Raw genomic sequence first — 21497 nt, 5'->3', positions numbered from 1 at the left:
AAGATTGAAAGTATTTATAGTTACATTTCGATGCTTTCTAAAGTTTTAACTTTTGTTAGTAACACTGCTAATCCTACTCTTACCAAAACGTTCCTCTGTACGTTTACAATCTTGTTGCAGACCGCTTCTTTAAAAAAAATGTTCAAACAATATCTATTTTTATTGCAATTGTATTTTCCTGCAGAATGAGTAAACATTGACTGGTACATAGATAGTTGCAAAACACAGTTTATAATAGCTTATTAGGTTACCTGATGGTTTGCGTTGTTTATATTCAGTCACATTCATAGCTAGCAGGGTGGGTGCGTGGAATAGTATCATAATAATAATCCTTGCATTTTTGATATTTGTTATCATATATGTATGAAAGGTATTTTTGTTTTAGTGTAGAACTGTTATACAGTGGAGGCAACATTGAATGCTTTGTTTATTCCACAAATGCAAGAAACTGTAAAGTTGCAAGTCAACAACTGCCGTTTGATCATTTATCCATTTTCACGCTGTTCAGTAAGAAATCGATAATAAACACTTTGTCACCTGTGGCCTTTTTCTGCTTAAAGAGTGTGTCAAACCCCAGCTCTCTTACAGCTTCCCGTTATTCACCCATCAGGAATTAATCTTTGATGCTTCCTTGTAAATGTGTCTGATCACCATACAGAGCAATGCATTTGCTCAGTGATCCGATGTTTCGAGTGAATGTCTTGAATGGATTGCCAGTAATCCCTCCAAACAAAAAACAATAATAAATTGGTCATTTTCAATCTACGACTGTTTGTGGGACATTGCTGTGCGCAATTGGCTGCCGCGTTCGCTCACAAATATACAGTCAATTCACTTTATAGTGTGTCCTGTGAAGCGCTTTGGGACGTCCTCCCGACGTGAAAAGCGCTATATCAAATGCAAGGATTATTATTATTATTATTATCTTTTCCTTCAACAAGTCTGCTTCAAACAGCTACGGTCTTAATGTTATTTTGGGGTTGATTGTCCATTCTTCACTAAGTTTACTAATCTTGGCTGGTGAGCATTTTGGATTTTTTGCTGTTTGATAAACCAGGTGGTGCAATTTTCATGTGCTTATTAAAGCCTCCGCTGTGTAACATTGAAATGTCTATTGGCTTGTCTGCAGTGTGTCTGCATAGAAACATTTCCTGTCAATACTTCCTAGACAGTGTGTGACAAAATTACATCCCCATTACATTACATCACATCCTACACTCTTGTCTCTGAGTCATGAAGTTATGGGATTTGAGCTAATATTTCAACATATTGGGAGCTCAGCATTGTTAAGAATTTCTATTCCTCAAATGAGACGTTAAATCAAAGTCTTGTCTGCCTGTTCAGGTGGACGTTAAAGGTCCAATGGTACTGTTTGGAAAGAGGAGGGAATTTCTCCTTGTGTTCTGACCAATTCTCCTCCAGTTAACAATTTGGTCATTCATTTCATAGCTGTTTATGGGTCACTGCTTTGTGCAAATTGTTTGCCTCATTTGCCTACAAGTACACAGTGACTACACTCTACAATAGCAATCCCTCAAGAAAAAAAATAATAAAATTGGTAACTTTAATCCATGATTGTTTCTGCGCAATTGACTGCCGTGTTTCACCCACAAATATATAGTCAATTCACTTTACAGTATATTCTGTGAAGCATTTTGAGACATCTAGAAAAGTGCTATATCAAATGCAAGGATTATTATTACAGTGAAATCCCATGACAGGCTTTGAGATGTTTTGACATACGACACTAAATCAGCTGTACCTATTATTATTTGAATGCATAACCACATACAATCATTGCTGTTTTGCTTGGGGCATACACTGAATCAAAGCTGGTGTTAGCCATGGAAGCTAGTTATATTTATATCTATTTATCCCTTCATGAATTATTTTCTCCTTTAAGGAACTGATGCTCAATGCAAGGAATAAGAAACTGAAAATAGTTTAAGTCAATTTGGCCACCTTGTGGCTATTTTGCAAACTCACAGCCAAAATAAGATGTGTTGTCAGGATGTTCATGGGTCATGTTCTCCTCTTTAGGAGTCAAAAAAATTGGAGTAATTAAAAAGAAATATGTGAAGTCGATCTTTAGCCAGCAGTGTAATCCAAGCTGCACAAGACTTTGCAGATCTGAAATGTGTTGTTTCACAATGGTTGTTTGCTATTCATGCAAAATGGGTCTCAAAAGATAATAATAATAATAATTATCCTTGCATTTGATATTGCAACTAAAAATAGCCTTATCATGTCATCTAGATGTCTCAAAGCGCTTCACAGAATATACTGTGATGTGAATTGACTGGATATTTTGTGGACGAAACACGGCAGACGTGAAAATATATCAAATTTATATCAAATGCAAGGATTATTATTATTATCCTTACATTTCTCTCATCACATCTTCAGAACATCTCAACATGCTTCACAGGCTGCCCGACAGCAAATAAAATCTTTCACCCACAGTGTGGAAATAGCCCTGGACAAGGTGACAAATGACATTCTGTCCATCTTTGATCAGGGCTCCCTCTGTCTCCTCATTCTCCTTGACCTCTTTGCTGCCTTCAACAATGTGGACCACTCCATCCTCTTCCACCACCTCTCCTCTTAACTTAACCTTCAAGGTTCTGTCCTTGAATGGTTCAGATCCTGTCTCTCACACCAGCTCCACTGTCTCCACAAACAGCTTCTCGTCCAGCCCCTGCACCGTCTGGTGCAATGTTCCTCAGGGATCTGTCCTTGGTCCTCTCCTCTTCAACCTGGACATGCTCCCTCTTGGTGACATCATCCGCAGACATGGGGTCAACTTCCACATGTTTGCAGATGATACCCAACTCTATATCTCTGCCTCCACCCTTGACTCCAGGACCACTGCTGTCCTGCCGAGTGCCTGTCAAACATCAAGTCCTGGATGAGAGTCAACTTTCTACAGTTGAACGTCAGCAAAACCAAGACTCTCCTGATTAGCTCATGCCAGCCCCTCTGCACCTCAGGCATTGGCAGGATCAGTATCCACAGATGCACACTCCACCTCACCAAGCCAGTCAGGACGCTAGGCATCTTGTTCGAACCTCAACTGTCCTTTCTCCCCCACATCCGTGCCATGAACTCCCTCTGCCTTCTCCCCACCTCTGCAACATTGCCTGAGTCCACTCCTGCCTCACCCCTCAGGCCGCTGAAACCCTCATATATGCCTTCATTACATGTAGGCTCGACTATGCCAACTCCTTGCTTATCGGCCTTCCCAAAACTTCCCTCCACAGGCTGCAGATCATCCAGAACTCTTCGCTCGTGTCCTCTCTCGCACCATGCTCCGTGACCCCGTCATACCCACCCTTGCCTTCTTCAAGGTGAGTCTCCAAACTCTTCTCTTCGACCATATCTTCGGCCACTCTCCTACTTTCTCTGCCCTCCACCCTCCCTGATCCCAAATCCCCATCCTGCTCAGGTCCTAATGACCCTGACTGTTCAGTGCTTTGAGATGTCCTCCAGACATGAAAGGCACTTTACAAATGTAATATTGTATTGTATTGTTTTTGCTTTCCTCTCAGGCTCTCTCTCACAAACGCTGTAACTCTCACACACTTTCAGTCTGACTCTCACACGCTATGTCCCTCTCTTTCTCTCTTATACGCTGTGTTTCTCACACTCTCTCTCTCTTTTTCTCTTAGACACAATGTGTCTCTCACACTCTCTCCTCTGTCTCTCTGAACCTCTCAGATGAGATGATAAATTGAGGTCCCGTTTGTACCGTGTTCACAAGAGACATTAAAGATCCTGCAACACTATTGGAGAAAGAGAAGGGAGTTTCTCCAGATGTCAGAGTCCATACCAGATCAATTCAAGCTGTATGAAACGGTTAATGTTGGACATGGTGTCAAAATGGCAAAGGGTAATGGGCAGCTGAATCATCGTCGTGGTATTAGTTTAGCAGAGTTTCCGGACATAAAGCAAAACCCACAAACACCAACTGCAAAAAGGGCTCAAACATTTAACTGCAAACGGAAGTAAAGCAACTAAGATCACAAAATTACATTAGAATACATTAGAACATACAGCACAGAAACAGGCCATTTCACCTAACTGGTCTATGCCGGTGTTTATGCTCCACATGAGCTTCCTCCTGCTCTTCCTCAACTAAGCCTTCAAGCATAACCTTCTATTCCTTTCCTCCCGACATGAAAGGCGCTATACAAATGTAATCTTGTTGTTGTTGTTGTTCTCCCTTATGTACCAATCTAGCTTTCCCTTAAATACATCATGCTATTTTCGTCAACAACCCCTTGTAGTAGCAAGTTTCACATTTCCACTACTCTCTGTGTGAAGAAATTTCTTCAAATTCCTTATCTGATCTATTTGTGACTATTTTATATTGATGGCCCCTGGTTTTGATCTCCCCCACAAGTGGAAACATCTTATTTATGTCTACCCTATCAAAACCTTTCAAGATTTTAAAGACCTCTATCAGGTCAACCCTTACCCTCCTCTTTTCAAGAGAAAAGCGTCCAAGCATGTTCAGCCTTTCCTGATAGGTATAACCTCACAGTTCTGGGATCATCCTTGTGAATCTCCTTTGCACCCTCTCCAGTGCCTCTACAACACTTCTGTAATGTGGGGACCAGAACTGCACACAGTATTCTAAGTGTGGTGTAACCAAGGTTCTATAGAAGTTTACCATATCTTCCCTGTTTTTCATTTCTATCCTTCTAGAAATGAACCCCAATGCCTGGTTTGCTTTTTTTATGGCCTTATTAACCTGCGTTGCTACTTTTAGTGAATTGTGTATGTCTACCCCTAGATCCCTTTGCTCCTCTACCCCATTTAGGTTTTTATTTTCCAGGATGTATGTGACAAATTGGTCTGGATGAAGAAGGTGCTTCAGCCCATCGGATCTCATCCTTCCAGGACACCCACCATAGCATCTCCCATCACTGTATCAAGCTGCTTTCTGAGTGAGTCCAGTGTCCTGGCCTCCATTACCTTTCCTGGTACCCTGTTCCAGTTACTGATTACCTTAGATGCATAGAAATTGAAATTAATGACACAGAAGAAGATCGTTCAGCCCATTGTGTCTGCCAACTTGCATTGATCTCGCAAGCTTAAGACTATGTCCCCTTGTTTTGGATCCCCTACCGGAGGAAAGAGTAATTCCCTATCCAGCAGAAGAACTTGCATTTTTAATAATCCTTGCATTAATGACCACATTGATTATTGTCAACTGCATTGACTGATTTTGAAGGTGAAAGCAGTAGCCATTATGCACTAAGCAATGTCCCATAAATCCCAGGCATGTCCTATAGGCTTAATGGGAGCTAGGGGTGGATGAGGAAAGAGGACTGCGGAGGCTCCTAGGTTTGAATTGTCTGAAGGCACAGTCAGAGAGATTTTTAGATGGGGCTTGAAAGCAGAGCAGGAGGGAGTGGCGGAGGGATTTCAGGAAAGAGCGGTGGGCAAAGTGATTGAAAACTCACTCACAGAGCAGGAGGCAAGCTCGAGTCAGGGTGTAGGAATCCAGCAGATTGTGGTGTAATTCTCAGTAGTTTGGTTAATAATCTTTGCATTTGATATAATAATAATAATAATAATCCTTGCATCTGATATAACGCTTTTTACGTCTCATCGACGTCTCAAAGCGCTTCACAGAATAGACTGTAAAGTGAATTGCGCACAGAAATGTCCCACAAACAGTCGTGGATTTAGTGATATAGTGATTTGATATAGTGCCTAATCACATCGTCCAGATGTCTGAAATCGCTTCACAGGACTTTTGTAGTGAAGAGTAGTGACTGTGTATTTGTAGTAAACACAACAGCCAATTTGTACACAGCAGTAGGCATGAAGTGAAAAACAAATTCTGTTTGGTTTGTTGTCTTTTCTTGTAATTATACGAGAAAACCAATATACGCCAGTTCCTCAATTTTCACACCCACAGACATTTTTTGATCACCTGATAAAAGGGTTAGCAAGTAACAAGCAGATCAATTAAATGATAACAGTGCATAGCTAGGGATGAAAATTTGGGTGGGCATCAACTTATGGTTCAATTACATACACACACTCAGTGTTTTGCACACACACAGTGTTTTACACACACAGCATTTACACTCACACACATATACACACACATAGTGTTTTACACATTCACACATACAATGCTTTACACACACACAGCATTTTACACAGTGTATTTTTACACACACACTTCTACTAGCAACATAATATGTTTTTCTGTATGAAAAGCTCCAACTAACAAATTAAATATTTGTACTCAGACTTAAAATGCCCACATCTCAAACCACAGGAACTGTGCTTGTAAAAGCAAATACATTAGACAGCAGATGAATGGGAGATGTTAACTAAAATGTAGAGGACTTTTAGGCAGTGAGAGTCTTTCCTATGCTTAGTTTGTCACCATTTATCTGGCTTACAAAAGTTCATTCAACCCAAATTATGGGGAAATAAATAAAAGTGGATTTATTTCATTTTTTTAAATCAAATGATTGACTTTTACAAATAACCATCCAGGTATTTTGTGAAATCAGTTTTAAAAAACTAACTGTCCTCAAGTGTTTTGTAAATCAGTTTTTTTTTACAAATCACAAGATACTGGTCTGGGTGAAGAAGGTCTTTCGACCATCCGATCTTATACCTCCAGATCACCATCACTGCAACAAGCTTCCCCTTAAAGCACTCCAATGTCTTGGCCACTACTATCTTTCCTGGCAACCCTCTGAGTAAAGAAAAACTTCCTGGGATCTGTCCAGATATTTGCCCATTATAATTTTAAATCTATGTCCACTTATTCTATTATTCTTGTTGCATCCTAATATATTGATTTGGTTTACCTTTTTCAATGCCTTTAAAATTTATTTACCTCTATGAGGTTTTCTCTGAGTTGTCTTCTCTCAAAACTGAAGAGCCGTAGTTTGTCTACTCGTTGTTCATAGTTTATTCCTCTAACACTGGGAATCATCCTTATTGCTCTCCTTTGCTCTGTCACTAGGGGCCACAGCAGCAAATTAAATTTTAAAAAAGCTTTTTTTCCCAAACAACCCTTTCTATTTTTACATACTTGCTAGTTTGAAATTTGCTGTCAGCTATTAGTACATATATCTTTTGTGTGTGATGAATTGCTTAAAGTTCTGTGAAGCGCTTTGGGACGTCCTCCCGACGTGAAAAGCGCTATATCAAATACAAGGATTATTCTTATTATTATTAAAGTAATTCAGACTGCCTGTCGGACGTCAAGTCCTGGATGAGGGAAAATTTCCTACAGTTGAATGTGAAGAAGATTAAGGCCCTTCTGATTGGCTCACGCCAGCGCCTCAGCACCTCAGGCTCTGGCAGCATCAACCTCCATGGTTGCACACTTCAACTCACCAAGCCAGTCAGGAACCTAGGGGTCTTGTTCAACCCCCCCCCTATCCAAGCCATGACCCGCTCTGCCTTCCCTCACCTCCGTAACATAGTCCGACTCTGTCACTACCTCACCCCTCAGGCCACTGAAACTCTTGTTCATGCCTTCATCACCTCCAGGCTCGACTATGCAAACGCTCTGCTTGTCGGCCTTCCCAACTCCTCCCTCCACAGGCTGCAGATAATCCAGAACTCTGCAGCCCGTGTCCTCTCCCGCACCAAACTCTGTGACCCCATCTCCCCCATTCTCGCCCGACTCCATTGGCTCCCTATCCTTCAGAGGATCCAGTTCAAGATCCTGGTCCTCACCTCAAAGCTCTCCATGTCCTCACCCCATGCTACCACTGTGACCTCCTAACCCCCTACCAACCTGCCCGCTCCCTCTGCTCAGCAGGCTCCGGCCTGCTCCACGTCCCCCGTCCCACCCGCCCCACCAGTGGCGGGAAAGCCTTCAGCCACTCTGCCCCCAACCTCTGGAACTTCATCCCCCAATCATTCCGCCTCGCCCCCTCCTTAGCCTCCTTCAAGTCCCGCCTCAAAACCCTCCTCTTCGACCATGCCATCAGTCACCCCCCTTCCCCTCCCCTCCCTTCTCCCTCCCTGACCCCAGCTCAGGTCTGAAATGCTGTACACTGTCCAGCACCTTGGGATGTAATCTTGTTGTTGTTATTGTAAAGTACTTCACAGTTACATAAGAGCTGCATAGATGTACATAGAGTGATCGGGCATGATAACAGGCCATTTGACCCAACTAGACAGTGCCGGTGTTTCTACTTCAACAACGACAACAACAACTTTGATTTATATGGCGCCCTCCATGCCGGATGGCGTCTCTTGTACTTCATACAAGCCTCCACCTCTTCTATTTCCCTCTCATCAATTCCCTTCTCCTTTATGTATGCATCAAGTTTCTAACTTGATGACCACATGTATAGGGGGATATTCAGAGTGTTAACCAAAGACACTTGCAAAAAGTTACACTTTAATGAGGTTTGAAGGCAGCGAGAGAGAGAGAACAAGATAAATGGATTTTGAGGACAATGTTTCTGAGAGTGGGGGCAGAATGGAATGAAAAGGCTCTGAAAAAGGACATTGAGTCAGATCTTTCACTGCTCCGAGTGAAACCTCTCCAGCTAAACACATTTGTTAACAGAGCTTTGGGAGTTGAAGAAACTACTTGTGACTGTTGCACAACACTAACCTTGTTTGTGGGTGAATTAGTTTCTATGAGGAAGTCACTTTGAGAATAAAGAGAAGTTTCTCAGTACAATCTTGAAAGGCGTTCAAGACGGTCCCGAGATGGAGTTGTCAAGCAGCAATGAAACTGATCAGTCGACCGATCTAGCAGGAATAACGGCCAGTTTAGTGTTGGGCTCTGCTTTCCTTATCGGAGTTCCAGGCAATTTCTTAGTCATCTGGATTATACTCTGTACCATGAGGCAGCGATCTCCCACTGTAGTGTTGATACTAAACCTGGCCGTTGCTGACTTCCTGGTACTGATCACCTTGCCTCTGTGGATTTATGCCTTCTTAAACAGCTGGGACTTTGGACAGGCTATGTGCAAGATTATTTCCTACATTGTTTGCTGCAACATGTACATCAGTGTGTTCCTCATCATGATGATGAGCATCGACCGCTTCTTGGCTGTGCTCTATCCATTTGTTATCCAAAAGTGGAGGAAGAACCATGTTGTTGTTAAAACGGTGCTTGTAGTTTGGATCTTGGCTTTTCTCTTCTCCATTCCAATCTTATTGGTTCAGGAGATAGACACGGACCCCAGTGGGAATCAACAATGTTTCTATAGAAATTACTCTTCAGATGGACAGCAGAAAGCAGTCCAGGTTTTAGAGATTGTGGTCTCTTTCGCAATCCCTTTCACAGTGCTGACTGTCTGCTATGTCTGCATCGTCAGAAAAATCAAGCAGATGAACTTCACTCGTCCCAACAACACAGGCAAAGTGATCGTCAGTATCATGGTGGCGTTTTTCATCTGCTGGGTGCCTCACCACCTCGTCAACATGATCTCCACCACAGCGCTGTTGATGAAGAACTCGGACAAGGACATGTCAGACGCACTAGAGAATGCTGTTGAACATGTAGTCCATATCGTAGGTGCTTTGACCTTTATCAATAGCTGCGTGAACCCTATACTTTACGCTTTCGCCGCCCGGAAATTTCAAAGTGGTTTACGAGCATCCAGCTTCGCCAGGTTATTTGATCAGCTGACACATTCCATCAAAGATGATTCCAGGAGGGAAACCGTAATTAAAACAGGAACCGAGATTAGCCTCACTATGCAGGAAATGCATTCTCTGCAGACCACTTAAATAGTTCTGTGTTTTTCCTAAGGAAAAGGCATTTAAGGCGATTTTTTTTTGACTTGGATGGACACTCTATTTTCTCTACAGTTCATTTTTCTCCACCACCTGAGAATTGTGCTTATTGTCTGTCTGCTTCGCACTTTTGCCAGAACAATCTGACTGTGAGTGCCGTGGACTGACACTGTAATATTCTGTGCTGATACTCAACTCAAATTATAAATGTCATTATCTTGCTTATCATCCTTCATGCTCAATAAAACAATCGTACGAATAAGGCTGTGGCAGAACTGTTAAATTGTATTTCAGCCCAGTTGCTACTGTATATTTTAGCATCAGCATGTTTTCAGACAGGGTTGCTATCCATTCAGCTCCTCCATCTCATTGACAAGTGTGTTGAACTATCTCTTCTGCGATAATAATAATATTTCTTGCATTTGATATAGCGCCTTATCACGTTGTTGTGACATCTCAAAGCGCTTCACAGGATATATTGTAAAATGGATGAACTGTGTACTTTGTGGGTGAAATGCGTGGAAACAAGAATTGCCCTGATCAGTTGTGACATTTCATAGAATTACACTTACAAATTACATTTGTATAGGGCCTTTCAGGTCGGGAGGACGTCCCAAGGCGCTGGGCAGTCAGGGACTTGGACCCGAGCTGGGGGTTGGGATCAGGGAGGGTGGAGGTTGGGAGGGTGGAGGGCGAGGAGGATAGGAGGGTAGCTGAAGGCTCGGTCGAAGAGGAGGGTTTTGAGATGCGCCTTGAAGGAGACAAGGGAGGAAGCGAGGCAAAGAGACTGTGGCATGGAGTTCCATAGGGTGGGGGCAGAAAGGTTGAAGGCCCGGCCGCTGATGGTGGAGTGGGCCAGGCGCGGTCATGAGCAGGTCAGAGCCTGCTGAGCAGAGGGAGCGGACAGGTTGATTATATTCTGTTGTCTGTATATATACATTGATTATCCTGTAGAGAAGAATTTCTGATGATTGTATGGAGATATTGATTTGTATCAATTTTGCTCTTCTGTGCATTTGCTTTCATTTTTTTTCTTCCTGGTGTTTTGATTTTCTGGAATGTTTTCTTTGGGATTTGTCGGGAGATCAGAGTGAATCAATAGCCCAAGGCAGGGAGTTCACCTACCATCCACTGAGTGAGGGCTCAAACCCGTGCTTGTCAGATGTTGAATGACCAACTAGTAACTATTCTCCTTGGGGGTAGGTAAGTTGGGTCTCCTTGGAGCTGAACTAGCTCCACGTTGACATGTTTGGCAACAGAATGTCAGAATCGAGCCAGCCTTCTGTATCGATCTCAATAGTCCGGTTCCTGAGCCAGGCGGATCCACAGTATTCCAGGGCACTGCTGAGGACAGCATGGCCAGCCTGGCTTATCGGTAGGATTTGGAAGGGCAGACCAGTCACTGGGGCCAGGGAATCCTTCCCACAGCTCCTGTTAACCCTGCAAGAAAAAGCCCTAAGAGGTAGGGTGGTCCTAGCTAGAAAAGCAGTAGGAAAGCTTGCCAAACAGCGAGCTAATAAGCGGTGTTGCATTTAAGGAGGAGATGGATTCCGGATCTGAGAAACATCCTTGACGGCATAAGCAATATTTTTATCTGTCACTTCGAGAAACATAATCCGTAAGAATTATATAGAAATCCGAAGTTTTAAATTATGCACCAGTATTGCTTAATTTCACTATTCTATTTACAAGGCAATCTTTTAACCAGGAAATGTGAAAATTTGTACAGATTTTTTAAACAACAATAAGCAAATCTCGAAGGGATTGATTGAATTTAATATAAGTACATCACCCCAACCAATTTGCAATCAAAGGCTGGACATGGTCCACAGTCCACCCCCTGACTGGCAGTCCAGTCTGCCAATCAGCCATATTGTGAGAGGCAGAATGTAGGAGTTATGTTGGCCAAATTAAGGATCTCCTCCTGTTCTGGCAAGTGCCATTGCTCCCACCCATTAATACCTTAGGTAAGTGATTTACAGCTTTTGCTTGTTGGACAATGAAGTTGTAAATGGTTCGGGCCAGGATGAAATCATCCCCCTGGCTGGATGCGGATTTGTTCAAAACATCAAACTACGACTGTTTGTGGGACACCGCTGTGCACAATTGGCTGCCTGATGTTGCCCACAAATATACAGTCAATTCACTTTACAATCTATTCTGTGAAGCGCTTTGAGACGTCTCGAAGACGTGAAAAGCGCTATATCAAATGCAAGGTTTATTATTATTATTAAAACTGGAGCGTGGGTATTTTGTAAGTATGAGATCAATGAAAGAGTCAGAACAAGACCCTCAGAATTAAAACTGTAATTGTTAGCCTATGTATTTCGTAACTATTTTGATGTGCATTAAGGATTTTATCACTGCTTTAATTAAAACAAGAGAAGAATGATTTTTTTGTATTTGCATAATCCTTCTGTTCTTCCTCATAAGTATATATAACTTGCAGGTATGTATAACTTAATAAATAAATAACAATCCTTGCACTTGATATAGCGTTTTTCATATATTCTAGATGTCTCAAAGTGCTTCACATACTGTACTGTAAAGTGAATTGACTGTATATTTGTGGGCGAAAATTGTAGGTATAGAGCGTATATAACTGGGAACTTTGGCCCAAGCCGAAACAACTGCAGTACTGTCTGAGCCTCTACATCAGTGAATCATTTAAAAACCTACTTCTGACCTTTCGCAGCTTGCTCACTTTCAATTTGCTAACAAAGCTGAATGTGATGGAACGTTCACTTTCCACTTTAATGCTGATTATTGAAAAATGGAATAGCAAAAGCCCAGAACAACAGAACACTCTTTCCTTTAATATTGTTCTGACACCATGTGATAATCCTTCACCACGCTTAAGAGTGTCCAAGCCACATTAAGAGTTCTGCTTATATACCCATGTAAATTTCGGTATGTCTGGAAGGGCATGTGCACTCTCTCCCAGATGGGATGGACATTGACTGCCTAAAATTCCAAAGAGTATTCGTCACAGGCTGGCAAGAGCCAAGAATTGGGGATCCCAGAGTGTGTGTCCGTTGGGGTACTGCTGAAGTTTAATCAGCTAAAACTGCAAAGCTTGCCATTGAGAGCACCATCTGGCAAACATCCCACTGCTTGTCCAAATAGGATCACCCTAATCATTAGGGCTTTGGCTTGCCCAGTTAACAGGAGCTTTGTGGAAAATATCCCTGCTTCTAATGACTTGTCTGACCCTCCAGTTCCTGCTGAATTGAAGATATCTTTTCGTATATGTGTGATTTACTCTGGTGCTTTGATGTTTGTCAGTAACTGCGTGAAAACAACCACTGCCTGAACCTCTGCATCAGCAAATCATTTAAAAACCTACCTTTGGGCTTTAGAAACTTGATCACTTTCAATTTGCTAACAAATGTTAAGAGTGGTGGAACATTCCCTTTCCAGTTTATTTCTGAGTATCCCTGACTGTCCAGCACTCTGGGATATCCTCCTGACATGAAAGGCGCTATGCAAATGTTTTTTATTATTGTTGTTGAATATTGAAAAGTGGAATAACAAAAAACAGAATTTCCTTTAATATTGTTCTCTGAACAAACAAAGTAAACAACAAATCTTATTGTTTTACTTGCTTACTTCTAACTTTGGTGTTACTGGAGTACTCAAAGAACGGCGCTAAATTATTGTCGTAAACCAAGTTACTCTGTTCATTTATTTAATTATTTATTGATTGATAAGCTCAGTGTCTTTCAGGTACAATTGGCAGAATCTGTATTGACCTTCAAAGGGGAATCAGACAAATACTTTTTTAAAAAAAAGTCAACTACAGTGATTTTGGAGAAAGGGTGGGTAAATGTGACTGAAAGGATTGCTCTCGAGGGAGCTGGCACAAACACAATGGGTTGAATTTCTTTCTTCGGTGCTATAAATTTCTATGGTTCTATGGTTCTGCCAGAAAGTGCTTTCAATGGCAAGCTATGTGGTTTTAGCTGGTTCGACTCCAGCAATTATCCCAACACACACCCTGGGGACTTCAAGCTTTGGTTCTAGCCATTCAACGCCTAGTACCATTCTCACCCACATGAAACTCCGCTCCCCAATCACCCCAGTCCTGGCCAGACTGCACTGGCTGCCTATCCCAGAGAGGATCGATTTCAAGATCCTCATCCTTGTATTCAAGTCCCTGCACTCCTCTGCACCCTCCGACCTCTCTGACCTCCTCTCTCCTCAAAACAGTTCCCGTTGCCTTTGTTCCTCCAGGTCTGGCCTCCACCTCGTCCCCTGAGTCCTCTGCTCCACCCTCGGCGGCCGTGCCTTCAGCCACTATGCCCCGAGGGTCTGGAACTCCCTTCCTCACTTCCTTCGTCTCGCTCCATCCCTTCCCATTTTCAGGTCTCTGCTGAAGACCTTCCTTTTCGACCGCGCCTTTGGTCACCTTCCTCCCCCTCCCCCTCCCCCGGCCCCGGGATCCGTTACTGTAAAGCGCTCTGAGACGCCATCCAGCGTGGAGGGTGCTATATAAATCCAAGTTGTTGTTGTTGTTGTTGTTGTAGGACTCTCCAGATTAGGTAAGCAGGATGCATCCCTCCAGGGAGAGAGTGTGCATTCCATTCCAATAAATATCTCCGGAATTTCCATGAAGAAGTAGGATACATGGAACTATCAGTTTGGTTTGGATTCTCTGAATCATGGTGATGGGTTCCACGTGTGTCAGGCGCCCACCCGACCCCCCCAAAAATACAGTCATACATGTTAAATGCTCTGAGACACTACTCCATGTAAAGGGTGCTACATAAATGCAAGTTGGTGTCTTGGATTCTCTTAAGCATGGTGATGAGTTTTGCACGTGTCAGTCACCTGGCTGACCAAAAAAAAATACAGTCACTACACATTAAGTGCTCCAAGCCCCCATGTAAAGGGTGCTTTGTAAATACAAGTTGTTGTTATACTATATATTCTGTGAGGAGCTTTAAGGTGTCCTCGCCATCTAAAAGATGCTTCATGCAAGGAGTCCTGTAGCTCAGTGGTTAGAGCACTCGCTTTGCAAGCGAGAGACCTGAGCTCAATTCCAGGCAGAGGGCGAAACCTTGGGCAAGTTTCCTTACTCCACACAGAGCCTAATAATAATCCCTCCAAAACCAAAAAAAACAATAATAAATTGGTCATTTTCAATCTACAACTGTTTGTGGGACATTGCTGTGCGCAATTGGCTGCCGCGTTCGCCCACAAATATACAGTCAATTCACTTTACAGTGTGTGCTGTGAAGCGCTTTGGGACGTCCTCCCGACGTGAAAAGCGCTATATCAAATGCAAGGATTATTATTATTATTATTATTACTGAATTGTCGAAGAATTTCTAAACATGTTTTTCAGACTGAATACAACCAGCGATAACATTTGCTCTCGAGAAATGATGCAATGCAACAGGATGTTGTAATTCTGTTATCTTTCCCCATTTGATATTCATCTTAGGTTTTATTGATCAATTGTTACATGTAGAGTACATGAGTAAGGTGTGAAACCAAAGAATGGTCTAACATATGGAGAGTTAAGGTTCAATAATTCACTTCATCATTAATTCACTCCCGACGTGAAAAGCGCTATATCAAAAAAAAATGCAAATGCAAGAAATATTATTAGTGTCAGTTTCTAATTCACACCAGAGAGTTTGAAGAATTTGTTTACGAAATATCTTGTGAAACATTCCAGAAGTAGTGTGAGGGGAATTTTCAAGTTCCGCTTTCTATGCATTTTCATTATGAAACAGGACACTGGCTGATCAATTCTGCCTGCCATGATATATTTTTGTCTTGCATCTGTCATCTCTGAACTTCTTCATTTCTCCCTTTCCTGTAGATATCTTATAGCATGCTTTTGTACTTTTTTTTAAAAAAAAGAGCTTAAATAGACACAAATTCAAGTTAGATTCCTAAAAAACAATAATAATGATTTGGTCACTCAATCCACGACTGTTTGTGGGGCACGGCTGTGCGCAAATGGCTGCCGCGTTTCGCCCACAGAATATACAGTCAATTCACTTTACAGTATATTCTGTGAAGCGCTTTGAGACATTTAGAAGACATGATAAGGCGCTATATCAAATGCAAGGATTATTATTATTTGTCTGATAGTCTCAATCCTATAGTTGCCACCCCAAAAGAGCTGTGGAAATCTGGCTATAAAACAAAACAATTTTTTGTGGAACACTGCTGTACGCTATTGGCTGCCTTATATCATAAACCTCTCCCTGTCCACTGGTACTGTTCCCACCCCATTAAAAGTGGCCATCATCACTCCTATCCTTAAAATCCCTCCCTGGACCCATCACTGCTCTCAAACTACCGCCCCATCTCCAACCTCCCTTTCATCTCAAAGGTCCTGGTATGAGTTGTTGCTTCCCAGCTTCGCTCCTTCCTCACCCGCCACTCCCTTCCACAAAAAATTGTTTTGGTTTTATAGCCAGATTTCCACAGCTCTTTTGGGGTGGTAACTATAGGATTGAGACTATCAAACAAATAATAATAATAATAATAATAATAATAACCTCTCCAATCGGGTTTCCGTGCGGCCCACTGCACAGAAAAAGCCCTGGTCAAAATGACAAAATTACATTCTGTCCATCTGCGCGCAGGGCCCCCTCTGTCTCCTCGTCCTCCTTGACCTCTCTACTGCCTTCGACATCATTGACCACTCTATCCTCACCCACCACCTCTCCTTGCACCTCAACCTTCAAGGCTCTGTCCTTAGCTGGTTCAGGTCATACCTCTCATCTGCCTCCACTTCATCTCCACTAATGGTTTCTCTTCCAGCCCCCGCATGGTCTCGTGCAGCGTTCCTCAGGGCCTCTGTCCTTGGTCCCCTCCTCTTCAAAATCTATATGCTTCCTCTTGGTGACATCATCCGCAGACATGGGGTTAACTTCCACATGTATGCGGATGACACCCAACTGTACCTCTCTGCCTCCACCCTTGACTCCAGGACCACTGCTGTCCTGACAGAATGTCTGTCAGACATCAAATCCGGTATGAGAGTTAACTTTCTTCAGTTGAACATCAATAAGACCGAGGCTCTCCTGATTGGCTCCCGTCGGCTTTCCGCCACTCTGCCCCCACCCTCTGGAACGCCATTCCACAGTCCTTCCGTCTCGCCCCTTCCCTTCCCTCCTTCAAGACCCATCTCAAGACCCTCGTCTTCGACCGTGCTTTCAATCACCCTGCTTCCCCCGCTGGCCTCCACCCTCCCCAATCCCGATCCCCAGCTCGGGGATGGAAACTCTGACTATCTAGCGCCTGGTAAGTCTTCCCGACGTGAAAGGCGCTATACAAATTTAATTTTGTTGTTGTTGTTTCGCCCGCAAAATACATGGTCAATCCACTTTACAATATAGTCTGTGAAGCACTTTGAGCTATCTTAATGGCATGATAAGGTGCTGTATCAAATACAAAGGTTATTATTATTAAAACTAAATTTAAGCATTTTCCAAAATGATGCACAATCTTAAATTTGAAGACAGTGATCTTAAGGCTAAGACCATTGGAAATTTCAGAGCTCAGGAATGGGAACCGTGGTTTGCTTCTGTCTGCTCTCTCAGTTAAAGACATTTGCTAAGTTTCAGGTGCTTTCCCCAGATGCCTAAATTAGCATAGAGCACAAACCTTTTTATCTGCATTGCTATGGCATTTGTTAATCAGTTCCTTTCATTTTAAATAGACAATTAACTGTCTTTCCTATTATTATTTTTTTCTGTTATTTCAGCTCTACTCAGCCCTGTTCAAACTCAATGCACTAATTACTCTATACAATAACTTTGTGATTACAATCACTTTTTTTCCCCCATGAAGGTGCATCTGTCAAACCTTTCACGTGTATTCGATTCATCCATCCATCGATACGTCCCATTGGTGCCGAGAGATTAATTAACTGGCCGCCTTCTGAGTGCCTAAGAACTGGACTAAAGAACTGAGATATACGTTATCCAATTTCAAGTTCCTCATTGCAACTCAATCATTATCTCATTCACCCCTTGGGACATCCTCCCGATGTTATTGTTATAGTTGTCATTCTTTTTAAATGCTGTTACAACATAGCAATTTTACTTGAAGGTGAGATGAGTCTATCTTTCAATCTTTCAATTCAATGTGGAGTCCCTTATTGTAATGGTTAGAGAGCGCGCTAACCACTAACCACTTCGGGACTCCACATTGAATGGGAGTGAGAGAACCCGGGTTCGATTCCCACGCACGACAAAATCGTAGGCAAGCTTCCTTACTCCATACGCCTCTGTTTACCTAGCAGTAAGTAGGAACCCGGTTGTTAGTGGATTGGCAGATTTGCGGATTGCTTTCCGGGGATAATAATTTGTGCACCCCAAAAATAATAATTTGGTCACCCAAGCCACGACTGTTTGTGGGCGCTGCTATGCACAATTGGCTGCTGTGTTTCACTCACAAAATACAGTCAATCCACTTTACAATATATTCTATGAAGCATTTTGAGATGTCTCAACGACGTGATCAGGGGCTACATCAAATGCAAGGATTATTATTATTAGAGTTAAACTTGTTTAAAACATGCACTTGAGTCATTGGGTATCAGAAGAATGTTGTGAACGTGCAGTAAACTCCTGATAACTTATCACTCCAAAAGAAAAGGGCTCAGTGACGAGTTATCTGGAGTGGCGAGTTAGGCATATGCATAACTATATAAATGAATCCAGCCGGGATATTGACAGCATGATGACTTAAGTGGTGCTGACAAGCTAAGCCAGGGTCGAGTTATTAGGAATTCACTGTACTTAAGCGAGCCCAATGTCCTGCACCTCTTACTGCCTCGCTGGGCTGTGCCGTGTTTTCGCATTACTTTAGTCAGTAGCTCTATGGGATGTACTACAAAATTGAAGCATTCAGTCCACGTGATTTGTGTGTTGGGCTAAAATTGGTATGTTGCAACAGCACAAGGGTGGTGCACAAAAAGAGTGACTCTCCATTTATGGGTAAAATGATTTTGTTTCAATGAGGAACTTGAAGTTGCATAAAGTAAATCCCAGTTCTTCAGCCAAGTTCATTAGCACTCAAGATGGGGCCGGTTAATGAATCTCTCAGCAGCAATGGAACGTATGACTCAATGGATGAAATTCAAAATATAGTTGCCAGCGTCATCCTTGGACTGACCTACATTATTGGAGTTCCGGGGAACTTACTAGTTATCTGGGTCATTGTGTGGAAGATAAAACAACGGTCTCCCACTGCCTTGCTGATCCTCAACCTAGCAATAGCTGATTCCGTTGTTCTGATCACATTGCCCCTGTGGATCTATGCAATCTCAAATGGCTGGATCTTCGGAGAAGCTTTGTGTAGAATTCTGCTCGTCTTGATTTATTGCAACTTGTACGGCAGCGTGTTCTTCATTACACTGATGAGCATTGACCGTTTCATGGCTGTAATCTACCCATTTGCCTCACAAAAGTGGAGGAAGAATGCTTTTGTTGCCAAAGTATTGGTGGTTGTGTGGTCATTAACTTTACTCCTGGCTCTTCCTGCTTTGTTCAGTAACAAAGTAGAAGTTACCGGCGATCACCTCCAATGTGTGCTTCATCTCTACGAGTCCGACACACTGCAGATTATATGCCTTGGATTGGAGACTTCGGTTGGATTTGCAATTCCGTTTACAGTGCTCACGGTGTGCTACATGTGTGTTGGAAAAAGGGTAAAGCAAATGACTTATAAGAAGAAAAATCAGACATCAATGCTGATTGCAAGGATTGTGATAGTTTTTGTTGTTTGCTGGTTTCCTTACCATTTGTTCAACCTGCTTGAAATCGCTTCCATCCTGATAGAAACGACGGAAGTATCAACGCGATTCAAGCATATTTCTGACACTGGATCATATCTTTCAGGAGCTTTGGCATTCATTAGCAGCAGCATTAACCCCTTACTCTATGCATTTGCTGCTCGCAATTTTCGACAAGGCTTTCTATCTTCAAAGCTGGCAAAGGTGTTTGAGCAAATGATCGAAAACACAAAAGAAGAATCCACCAAAGAAGACATTAATATGCTGCAAAAGGAAAGTGGCTCCCTGGTTAATGATCTGGAATCCCAGAGCAATATGTAATCCTCTGGTATGTTGTTAATGACGAGTTGTTCAAGATTATTATTGCCAAAGAAACTGCCCTGAGGTTTAGAAAAACATACAGTACAATTGTTGTTGTTGCAATAAAGGAAATTCACAATAACTAGCTGAGTAGAAGAAACTGGATACTTGCTACTACTTACAATACCATAATACTTTTATACTGTCGACATAACAAGTAACTTGTACTATATTGCTACATTTATCTCTTAAAATGCTGGTTTGAATATGTTCTTGACTGCACTGTGGTTAAAATAACACCAACTTGGATGATAATAAAAGTGTTTTTATAAGGACATGTTGCGTAAACTTGGTCTCTATTCCTTTGAGTTTAGAAGTTTGAGGGGTGATCTGACTGAAGTTTTCAAAATAATAAAGGGATATGATAGGGTAGATACAGAGAAACTATTTCCTCTGGTGGGGAAATCCAGAACAATCGGGCGTAATCTTAAAATTAGAGCTCAGCCATTTAGGAGTGAAATCAGGAGGTAGATTTTCACCCAAAGGCTAGTGGAAATCTGGAACTCTCTCCCCTTAAAGGTTGTGAATGCTGGTTCTATTCACATTTTCAAGGCTGAGGTGGATAGATATTTGTTGGGTAAAGATATCACGGGAAATGGGGCAAGGACGGATAATTGGAGTTGAGGGTACAGATCAGCCATGATCTTATAGAATGGCGGAACAGGCTCGAGTGGCTGAATGGCGTACTCCTATTTTTATGTTTGTATGTTTGATGCTTGCTGTTACAAATGGTGTTTTATTTCTATATTTATGTTTGATATTGATATAGATAATAAGTGTTACAAATAAACCACAGGTACATTATGGTGATATTTTAACGATACAAAATTAACTTTGTTTTCATTGCAGTTTGCAACTAATTTTATTCTATGTTCCTATGATCTTCGAAAGACTGTTTGATATTTCTTTCTCCGCTCTGGTCCCATCAAATAATCGTCATTTTGTCCACAAAATTACCCAATACTTTCCCTTCCTGTGACAAGTGTTACAATCGTTCTTGGAACAAAACCATGTTTAAATGTTTGTTTAAATTATTTCAAAAATGGAAGGAAGGCTGCGCTGTATTGAAAATGATGAAGAAATAGATTTTGCAATCCAATAATATCACACTGATTTTGAAACAATAATTTTTGCATTTAAATTAGTGCCTTGTCATTGCGACATCTCAAAGCGCTTCACAGGATTTACTATAAGGTGTAGCGACTTTGTATACGTAGGCAAAAGCAGCAGCCAAGATGTGCACACAATGTCCTACAGGCAGCCATGCTTGAATGATCAAGTATATCAGGGGATTGATTGTTGGCCAGGATAATTTCAATAGAAATCTGAAATAATAATGTACGGAAATGAATCAGAATTACTGTATGGTGCTATTTGAAACCTGACATTTGCACTCAGCTAGAACTGAAAGGCACAAAATCTGACCCAGTATTACCCTGTAAGGTGCTTTTGTCTTAATATTTCAGATTACGTAGAATTGTGGGAAAAAATCTTCAAATCAGTATTAATTTGGGCATTGGTTTCTCAAAAAAAATTGACATCCAAAGTGAGATGGAATTTGTCTCAAATTTAGGACAAAATGCTTTTACAGACTATAAGTAGATTGAATTTGGAATCCAAAGAATCT

General features: G+C 41.9%; 1 protein-coding gene across 1 annotated transcript; it reads left to right on the top strand.

The window, feature by feature from the left end:
* Positions 1 to 8712: 8712 nt before the first annotated feature.
* Positions 8713 to 20139, top strand: LOC103176178. The gene is made up of 2 exons (XM_007889585.2): positions 8713 to 9739; positions 18768 to 20139. Exons 1-2 carry the CDS (start codon positions 8713 to 8715, stop codon positions 19829 to 19831), a joined length of 2091 nt encoding a protein of 696 aa, XP_007887776.2. The 3' UTR covers positions 19832 to 20139.
* The last annotated feature ends 1358 nt before the right edge of the window (positions 20140 to 21497 follow it).

The sequence above is a fragment of the Callorhinchus milii genome, unplaced genomic scaffold (assembly GCF_018977255.1).
Source record: "Callorhinchus milii isolate IMCB2004 unplaced genomic scaffold, IMCB_Cmil_1.0 Scaffold14, whole genome shotgun sequence".
NCBI lineage: Eukaryota > Metazoa > Chordata > Chondrichthyes > Chimaeriformes > Callorhinchidae > Callorhinchus > Callorhinchus milii.
This window is presented reverse-complemented; position numbering and strand designations above follow the sequence as displayed.